Source organism: Pinus tabuliformis, chromosome 6 (assembly GCF_031772625.1).
Source record: "Pinus tabuliformis cultivar Carrire ecotype Pingquan chromosome 6, CPIR1, whole genome shotgun sequence".
Classification (NCBI taxonomy): Eukaryota; Viridiplantae; Streptophyta; class Pinopsida; order Pinales; family Pinaceae; genus Pinus; species Pinus tabuliformis.
This window is the reverse complement of record NC_142292.1, coordinates 1973059124-1973069987: the sequence shown is the minus strand read 5'-3', so window position 1 is coordinate 1973069987 and position 10864 is coordinate 1973059124. Positions and strand designations below refer to the sequence as shown.

General features: G+C 38.0%; 1 protein-coding gene across 1 annotated transcript; it reads right to left on the bottom strand.

Moving 5' to 3' along the window:
• Window positions 1-9091: 9091 nt before the first annotated feature.
• On the bottom strand, window positions 9092-10288 carry LOC149267113 (F-box/kelch-repeat protein At5g15710-like). The gene has a single exon (XM_089410242.1). It carries the CDS (start codon window positions 10286-10288, stop codon window positions 9092-9094), a length of 1197 nt encoding a protein of 398 aa, XP_089266368.1.
• Between the last annotated feature and the right edge of the window lie 576 nt (window positions 10289-10864).

Sequence of the window (10864 nt, the reverse complement as noted above, 5' to 3'; positions counted from 1 at the left end):
GATCATCGTTAAGCTTTTGATGAAGCATTATACCCAACAAAGATGCCCTTCATATTGATAGGATCCAACTTCTTCCTTTTGTCCTTTAGTATATGAAAATAAACAGACACCCAAAAATTTGAAGATGATCCACACTTGGCTTATTTCCTTTAAATGCTTCTTTCGGAGTCATGTTGTTAAGAATATTGTGAGGACTTTTGTTCTACAAGTAAAAAATTGTCACACATGCTTCTCCCCATGGGAATTGGGGAGATCTTGGTCATGTAGCGTGGCCCTGACACATTCTTCAATTGTTTTGTTCTTCCTTCTGGCCAGACCGTTTTATTCAAGATAATAAGGAACAATCAACTCCCTCTTAATCCTTTCTTCCTTGCAAAAATCTATGAGTTATCCACCTCATTTTTGAATTCTTGAAACTTCTCAAACACCTTGTCTTTGATCTTGAGGAGGTATAAAAGATCACATAATATTGATTCCCATCAAGGGATTTTACTGCCATACGACCACACACATTAGTGTATGAGATCCAAAACTTCCTTAGATCTAGTATCACTTCTTGCAAATGGCTTCTTCATGTTTTTTCCTAGAGCACAACTCATATAGGTCATATAGGTCCCTTAATGTTCTTCCTTCAATTCGGGGATGCCATTGACCATTTGATTTAGAGATGGAAAGGTATTATAATGAATGTGTCCATACCTTCTATGCCATAGTTCAAAAGGGTTCACATCCAAGTGAACTAGGGCCTGTGATAGAGGTGTATTTTTTTTTTATATAATGTCCCTTCATGAATCCCAATCACCCTAGCATTACCTATACTAGAGCCCTTACCCAAAACCAAAACATTTCCATCAACAAAATAAATTCTATCACCCTTATCTTCTAGACAAGAAATAGAAAGTAAGTTTTTCTCAAAACTGAAACATAAAGGATGTTGTTGAGGTGAATACTTCCACCAGATTCGACCTCCAACGAAGTAGATCCAATTTCTTTCACTACATACCTCTTTTTGCCTCCAAGTTCGATTGAATGAGAGTATGTTACTTTTGACAAATTCGGGAGCTGGCTGCATTCTCCCATCATATGTCTAGAAGCACTGTTGTCGATAACCCACACATTTTCGTCCTTGAAAGTTCTAGACAAAGCATAAAATAAACTTCCATCCATTACTTCTAGCTTGGAAATGATCTTCAAGATGTGTCCCTTGATAGATGTAGTGAAACCCTTCATCATAACCCTTGCCACAGTGCCAACTAGGATATGATCTTTAGTCTCCTTGCACCTTAAACGAAAATCAAGAGACTTGTAGATTATAGATGATTTTCCTTAACTTGATAATTACTTGTGATGTTAGTTGGTCTTTTATTACTTCTTTATTTCGTGTTCATCAAACAATTACCAAAACAATAAAGATTACAAAGAGACAGGTTACACTAGATATAGGCTCCAAGCTAGGGCAAAACCCCTCCAAGGGGAAAACGCAGAAAGAAAGCTTCTCTTCTTATAGAATATTCTTACAATGAGACTTCCAAGACCCAAAGACCAAAGCCCAGAATCCTCCCAAGCACCAAGTCAACCCCCCAACGAGATCTGTCCAAGCCAACTTCAAGACTTCGACCTTCTTCAACTTCACTGTAGAATTTCTGCCCTATGACTGCTCGTCAGAATTTCGGCTTTGCAATTTTGGCCTCTTGCAACTGGTAGCTTCACAAAAACACTAGCAGCTTCACACTTGTGGACAAAAAAAGAGATAGATCTAATATACTTCGATTTCTTCTTCCTTCCTTTGTCCTTTTAACTCTTTCTTCTCCTTCGTATTGCAAATTGAACTTGTGGATGAATAGTGCTACAAATGAGTCGAGCTCCTTGTATTTATAGCCTTCTTAACGGGTCGACTAGCCCTCCTTTAGGCCAACTTGTCCTTGACTCGAACCAACTTGGTCTTGGAGGAATAAATGGATTTTTCTTGACAAAAATAAATATTTTTCTTTGTTACGAAGTGTCCAAATGGGACTATAATACATGCCATAAATTCTTCTTTGTCCTAGAAAGACCTAGAAAAACCTAGAAGCACGAAAAACATGCTTTTCACCTAGACTTGAGCATGAAACCCATGCTTTCAAAGAAAGATTTGTTTTTCTCTCTTTTTCTTTCTTTATACAAAATATAAATGTCATGATTACAAAAGGTCATTACGAAAACCGGATCTAGTTACAATTTCCAACAGTGTGATAGTTATGCATTTTTTAGATTTCTTATCAGTTTTTCATACTCAATATTTGAAATAAGAAAGCATGGTAAAATTTATAATCGAGGCATTTTATCTCTGGTTAGATTTCCCAAGTATCCCTAGATCCGTCCTTGATGAAGATTGGTAGAAGCTTACTCCAAAATTTCATGGGCATAATCATTCAACCACACTACATGTTTCATCTTTCATGGAGATTATTTCAAATTTTGGTATTGTCCATGAGGATGTGATGATATACATATTTCTAATTACTTTGGAAGAAACGGCAGTGAATTGGTTTATAGACTTTGGCAAATGGGAGATATCATCTTTTGCAATTTTTATTGAATTATTTTACAAGCAATGTGACCATAGCAATGAAGACAACATTAATGATGAAGGCACTCAAGCATCCATCTCATCCTCTCTTGAAGACGAGGGTTTGGAAAGCCATTTGCCTCTTCAAAATTTTGGTTTTATGAAGCAAATTTTGATGATTTAAAAAACAATGAATTTGCAGAAAAGCCAATTGAAAATGAAAAAGTTTCATATGTGCTCACCCCCCGTCATATCAGGGAGAAGATAGCAACCAAGAGGATGAAAAATTCGAAGAAAAAAAGATAAAAATAAAATAAAATAAAATAAAAAAATCAGATTGCATGCATGTATGGACATAGATCTTTAGTATTTTCGTGGATAAACTATTTAAGATACTCATGATGAGGGTCATAGGGTCAACTTTCATTGATAAACAATTTAAGATACTCGTGATGAGGGTCATAGGGTCAACATTGCAGATTTTTGTGTTAAAAAAAAAAAAAAAAAATTAGATTGCAGGCATGTATGGACATAGATCTTTAATATTTTCGTGGATAGCCTATTTAAGATACTCATGATAGGGGTCATAGGGCCAAGATTGCAGATTGTTGTCTCTTGGACAGAAACATATTGGGAGTATATGTAAAAAAATTGCGATGGACAAACAGCCATGTATTTTCATAAATGCCACAGATTTGTTTCAGCCTAATGGACATTTTTATGATAGTCAATATATAATTTTTTCAGCCATTTCTTCTCATAGATGAGGCATATTTTTTGAAGCATTGTAGGTAGATCTTTTACAGCATTGAAAAGATATTTACATAGAATATTTTCAGCGAATAACATCTTCAGATACTGGTAGATTTATAATGTAAAAAATCAGCATGGGAGTGTGATTTTGGTACAGCAGTGTTTTCAATTCATGGTACTTTGCACAAATTTCCAACCATTCAAAAAGGAGCAACAAGTCCTACAATATGTGCATAATTTTTTTCCAAATCTGACTTCTTGCCCCATACTTCATCTAAATGTTTATTGGAGGGCAGCAAAGAAATATTTTACAGTTTTTTATTCGAACCGTCTAAACCATTGTTGCTTGAGGGCATTATGGATGATATGTCATGGTTTAGTAACGGAATGCCCTATCTATATTTACAACCCAATGTTTATATCTTCTCTATCCACCATTGGATAGAGCAATCTTGTAGTGAAACATGCCACTCCTAGTGTGACTTTTGCCTTCTTTCTCATTTTCATGAGTTCACTTCAAATTTCAGCCTTGCTAAGATAGAGATTCCAACTTGTATTCAATTCAAGTTTGATGTATTCTTGTTTTGGTTCATAGCCAACTACAAGGGAAGATCTCATGTCGTGTAGGAGATGATTTAGGGGTTGCATTTATTGTGTGATTTAACCTAGCATTTTGGTTCTTCTATTTAGAATAGGGTAAAATGAATAAGCTCTTGTGCATGTCAATCAGCAATCGATTCCAAGCATGCAGTGGATGAGAGTAATGATGAGTACTGTTGATGTTTGTAACTTGGACAAGTACTTCCGCACAAGTCTAAGTGACAACACGTGTGGAAGTCATCCAAAGTCCTCGCTTTAGTAATTCACTTTAATTAAAGGAATTATAAAGTGAAATGTCATTTTATAAAAAATGAGTCTAATCTAATGAAATGTAAACGTTTTTACAGTAAATTAGATGAATCTTAACTGTTGATCGAGACTTAATATCAACCACTTATCTCATTGAGAGATTACTGTTATGGAGACTTCGACATCAATGGTTAATTGATTTGGCCAATACCTCAAGATTAAAAAGACAAGTCTGGGAGGAGGAAAGACACAAGAAAACATAGTGATTGAGACACACAGGACAGTGACTCAGAGATCCAGTTGATAAAGAAATTTCATCCAGTAATCAGGTTCAAGAAGACGGCACGAGAAATCTGCAGCAAAAGAATCAGCCCCACGCAGGCTGTACAGAACATCTGCAACAACAGCAATCAAACTGTACAGAAAATCTGCCACAACAGCACGCAGGCCGTAGAGCAAATCTGCAGCAACAACATGCAAGCAACCAAGTGTGGGAGGTCATATGCTAGTGAAGAGGGTTGCAGGCTGTGCGAGAGTAGTAGATCGAGCCATGCAGGAAGACCAACGGGGTTGTAAAAATGACGTGCAGGCCATATGCAGGCCATACGTTGCGCGGATTGAACAAACAACAGGTCAAGGGGGTGTTTCGGGAATTTCTGGAGGTCATACAAGTGATTAGTAATATTTGGAATTTTCGCTGTAGCTTGTGTTGATTTACTGTGGGCCATTTTCCCAGTAAAGGAGCCATTGTATGCTTTGATACTTATTTTAATGAGAAGCATATTTGAAGGGAAATAAATTTGTGTGTGCATGTTGTGAAAATTGGTTTTATTTGCTTCCACTGAAATTTTGTTTTGCCAGTTAAAAATCCCAGTGTATGCATTTTATTCTCTAAAGCTGTATTAAATTTTATTAGCAGCAAGGAAATCACAAGGAAATAATTTGTCAAGTTCTACGGTTATAAAATTTAACAGGTGCCAATAACAAGGTTGTTGGACTCTCTTAGGCAAAGGGAGTTGACAAGGATGACACTCTTGCTTCAAGATTCTTTCACTAAGAGGGAGTTCCTGTTGTTGAGATTGTTGTTTCAATTACACAGGTTTTGAGGGGCTTGAAAGGAACTCTCATGCTTGTAGTTTGATAGTAAATTTGTATGGGTTGTTATTACCTTTTACCTCAAGCTTGATATTTTAGGATCAATGAGTTCAGATGTTTGCAAATTTTTATCATGTGCTTTCATAGATCTGATCCACTTGTCGTGGTCACATAGAAGATGTGATTATCATTGCAGGATGCCCTAAAGAACTCTGGCTGTGGCACCAAATGATTTTGGGCCGTGACGATGACTTTAGTGATGTTGGAGTTTTGATAGGCAACCATTGATGTCATGCTTTTTCTGGAGTGATTTCACAGTTAAGCAAATCAGTGGTCTAGGGTTATGTCCCTTTAGTTTCACAAATGGTCACTGTCCTTTTGGAGCCCCCAGTAGAGGGGATGAGAGAGTAGCTTGGTTTGGTTGCATAAACCCAATTGCTTTGTTGTATTCTCTTTAGAGTCTTTACATGTTCACCATCAGAAGGCCAAGTTGTGATTGCTTGGAGAGAGACCTACCTTTTAGCCTCCCTTATCTACTTGTATATACGAGAGAGGAGAGAGCTCTTGCACACATATCATCATTTTACTCTTCTTCGTACTTGTCTTGGTGACATTAGAGTTCATGAGGAAACCCTAGGAGAAGCTAAGGAGAAAGAGACATCTTGAATGTCCATGGAGAGATTACTTTTGTGGGATGCTAGGGCACCCACCTTGAGTTTCATCATGTCATCAATACTACCATAGAGGGTGAAGTAATGTTCCATCTAAGTGACTCATCTTAACAGGTCAGAACCATCAAACTTGTTTAACTCCACCTTAGGAGAACGGTGCCAAATGTTATTATTATTGTCATGCAGACCTCAAGAGTATTATGGGTGGCTAAATTGTATTGATTAGAAGCTTCTTCTTGATGTAGCTCAATGTGTTATGCAATACCGTAAATTTCTTTTAGTATGCCTTGAACTAACATACTTGGCACCTTCTGAATCAACGTTTTTCAAAGTTTTCCAACTTCAAATTGCTCTTGTGATAACTAGGGTTTGAGCATACTTGGCACCTTCAGAATCAATGTTTTTTCAAAGTTTTCCAACTTCAAATTGCTCTTGTGATAACTAGGGTTTGAGCTATGCATATAAACTGTAGAGAAGAAAATTATGTTGGAGGTGATGATGGTTCTAGTGGCTCTTGTTTTAGCACTAGGATCTTTACCCTAGTTGAAAACATGGAGAGTGGCACAAATCCCTTGCTTGGTTTTGGAGCCTTGTTCTTTGGGATGTAAGGCTAAGGCAAAATCATGGAGAGATAAGCTCGATAAATCTTGAGCTTCATGTGATGCCTTGCTTGGAAGAAGACTCACCCATTGAATATTTGATGTTCCGTGGAGATCTTGGTGCTTGTGTTGATGCAAGAGTTAAAGCCCTGAGGCTCAAGGACTCAAACCCTAGGATAGACATTCAACCCCTAGGATGGACATGTAAATTTGGAGGCTAATGCTAGAGTTCTCTTCCCATGTATTTGTGTAATGCAACATGGCTAGGGTTTGTAAACCCTATGGAAGACAACATTGCTAATGTGGAGAGCTCGTGCGATGCAAACTTGATGTTGGAGCCAAGGAAGTGTCAATGTTTACGCTTGTTTGCTGTGGATCATTGATGGTGAACCAAGGTTTTCATAGTTTTCCTAGCTAGGATTTTAGAGAGCTTCAAGATTGTACCAACTTGAAATAAATGTATATGTACTTGATTTATTTTATTTATATATATGAAGCTTCTAGCTGTCCGAAATTGTGTAATTATAAATTTTCATTCAACTTGATTTGGCAATTTTCAGCACCTGATATTCATGACAATTTGATGTATTTAAAGGTTGAATTTGTTAAGTAATTGGACGAATATCTTGAAGATAGTAGGGCAGATTTACCACTCTTAATTTACAATGATTAAAGTGATTTCAGATCTGGTTTATATTTGGAAAGTGTGCCCTAAGGACTAAAACTTGTTGTCATGTGTTTGATATCTTTTCTCTTCGGCCACCTAGTATATTTCATATTTGGTTGAAGTGAGCTGAAATATCATATGTCACTTGCAGCTGTAAATCAACATTTATGATCAACAACAAGGCAGAAGTTTACAAGGACTAGATGCAGAAAACCTCTAGTGTGAAGCGAAATTTTTGAATTTGCAATTCATAATCACAGAAATTATAACAACAATGAGGTTGAAGAATGAAAATCAGAACAAAGTACAAGCATTGCAACTGTAGAACTAATTGAGATAGAAGAACGAAGCAAAAATGACGAACATAACAATTTTGGGACAATTCAATGTTAGGTATGTGTTATATTCTTTCCATGACTAGCTCTAGGTGTTGTCCGTTGTTCCGAGTGTAGTGGGGATGTCACAGGGGGGCTGGCAACGGCCACAAAAAGAAAATTGGGTGGCCTTTGCATTTGTTTTTGGTGGTTTTTGGCACATGGTGTTTTGCTAAAGGTGGTTTTGTGGCACATGGTGGTTTTGTCCATGGTTTTGTAGTTTTGGTTGGGGAACTGTGGTTGTATTCTACTCCGAGTAAATGGCTTAGCAGTTCAAGGATGCTGCGGGATATATATTGTATTATAATACTGTACAGAAATATATTTTGAAAAATATTTCTGGTTTCCCAGTTTTGGGTGTTAGTAAAACCTTAAAGGATATCATAGTGATCTCTAGAAAGCAACTAAATACGACTAGAAGGGGGCTAATTATTTTTGTGCGTGTAACAATTCCTTTCATCCTGATGTGGCAGGCTCACCCTTCCCCAATCTAGGAGAATTTCGATGTAGGTAGCCAACATACAACATTGAGATCAGAGTCCTTCCATTGAAAGGCTGCAAGGGAGAGGGGTTCTCTATTGCACCAAATTTGCCTAGGACTTGCACCTGACCCAGACCGCTTTCACAAGAGCATGCATACAACAAGCATGAGCATGAGCACATGCATCATTGGAAAGATTTGGACCCTGACAGGTTTATTCCAGGTTTATTAGAAACACCTTAGTTTCACCTACTACACAGGCCAACATTCACTAAAAGGAACTAAATTTTGATACAGTATGGAAAAATATTGTGGATAAAGATGGCCAGAATATCATGGAAAACACGTCGACAACCATTTCCAAACCACCACAGCAGGATTGGTGGTGGCTACTGCAACTCTGGAATACGACCATTGCGTTTGTAATAAGTAAACCTCATTTTAATGACTAAAGTAAAACTCTCTCGTATCATTATTGAAGTAAATGAAGTTGTATAATGCCCCAAAATACTTAACAGACTAAATGAAATCACTACACTGCACTTAGGTTACCGGCTCTGCTATTTAGGGTAGAATTCAAAACTTCAAGTGTTCCATTCAAGGTAGTAGAAAGAGCCATTAACGAGCTACACATAACATATTAAAATAAACATTGCAAATGAAGACAATCATGCTGATAACAAGGTTTTAGGACTAACAAAGCCAGCAATGCTTAGTTAAATTCTTTAATAATTCTTTAAGAATTTGAATCCCCAACGGATGATGAGTTAATCTGAGCCACTTTCAACAGCCTATAACCAAATGATCGAGTACTAAATCTGTACCTATTAACTTTCAATATATCTGGTAAATCATACACTGAGATTACAAGCCCTGCAACTGCATCTAAAAATAAATATGCTCACTTGCATATCAAACTGAAAGCAGGTTTCCAATTAAAGTCAGCGAACAAGACACCGCAACTTCCAGAGAGAATCTTACATATAAATAAGAGAGAAATGAAGTTTAAAATACTGAAGGCAGCATATGAAAAGCAATGGCATGCATACCACACTTAAGTGACCTTCATGCCTGGCCTGGGTTCAAAGGCCATAACTCTCGTAGCTCTCACATGGCCTTGGTCATCATTTAAAGGACAGCTGGGAAGCCAACTCCATGTGTTTTCACTTACATTGTAAACAACCACCTCCATCTCCCGCATATGTCCAAGGAATATAAAGCAGGCATAATCCCCAATTCCTATGCAGTGGCTAAACGGCCAGTCCACAAAGGAGTGGATCCTGTTAACACGACCGCAGAAGGATGGTGGCATTCTAGCAATTTCCTTCCACGATGATGATGAAGAAGATGGCAAGGAGGAAATCCCCTGCTCCAACTCCCATATAATGATCTCCTGCAAAAGGTCACCCCCTTCTTTGATAATGCCAACTGTAACAAAAACCCGCGACCTGCAAGCAAGGAGGTAAGGCCTTGGGTTCTTTTCATTAGCCATCTCTGGCAGAGGTATAAAATCGTAAACCCCGTGTCTGATACTGAAACCCAAAACGCCCAACGCTCCATTAAAGACCGTTAAGCAGTAAAAAGAACTGTCCCAGAAAACCATCGGCAGAGTCATCCCCGTCCCCATCCCAATTAACATCCCCAGCCCCGTTACCTGGAGATCCTCCGGCAGATATCCCGCAATTCTCCATGACTTGTCAATGGAATCATAGATTTCCACTACATAGGCATTCTGGAAACGAGACCGACCCACAACCACCACCTTGTATGACTGGCGACTGTGGGCGTCCCCTTCCATGATACCTGCCCATCTAATCGACCGCACTATGGATGACAGGTTGGGTAGTTTCAAGAACGTTTTAGTGAGAGGATTGCAGACAAGAAAATGAGTCACCAAGAAGAGGCCTGCAGCGGACCCAAAACAATGGATATAATTTTGATTTTGTTTCAGAAAGGAGAGGGAGAGACGGGAGGACTTCTCCCATGTGCGTGTGTAGAAGCAGTAAACACAACCATTGGGAATTTTGGAGTACACATTTTGCACGAACAGCCATGGATTCTTGTTGTGAGGTGCCTCTGACCATTTAGCTGTTATAAATTTGGCAGAAGAAAGGAGAGCATTCCAATCTTGGCATACGCTGCGAAATTTACAGAGCGATTCCACTGGCAAACGTGCCAATATCTCTTCTCTCAGATATTCCGGCAATTCGCAATACCCTAACCCTAACTCCTTCGTTTGCAGCTCCTCCATTTCCTTGGAGCCACCAGGAATGAAAGAAAGAGACGAAGAAAAACACACAAAGTTCGAACCATGGAAATATTTTCGTCCGCGAATCGTGCCGTCCAGTGTCAGATTTACGCAAGTACGCAGAGGCTTCACGTGTTCGTGTATATTGTAATAGTTTTAAGGTTATTTTTAATTTATAAATTATATGGGACCCCAAAATTTCGGAGATCACAGTTGTAAATCAATTTTAATGGAAAATAATAGAATTTTAAAAAACAACTAATAACGTTACAAAAGGCTCTATAAACAAGAAAATAAGAATGACAAAACATGAAAGAAGTAATAACAACAAACGAAGATGTGATCATTTCTAAACAAACTCATCTAGATATACAAGTATCTTAACAACAAGTATCTCAACAACAGTTCCAAAGAAAAAGCAAAAATGAATAGTGGGAAAAATAGTCCAAAAGAAATCAAAGCTAACGCTGAAGATGCTAATGGTTACATAAGAGTTCCAAAGAAAATGCAAAAATGAATAGTGGGAAAGATAGTCCAAAAGAAATCAAAGCTAACGCTGAAGATGCTAATGGTTACATA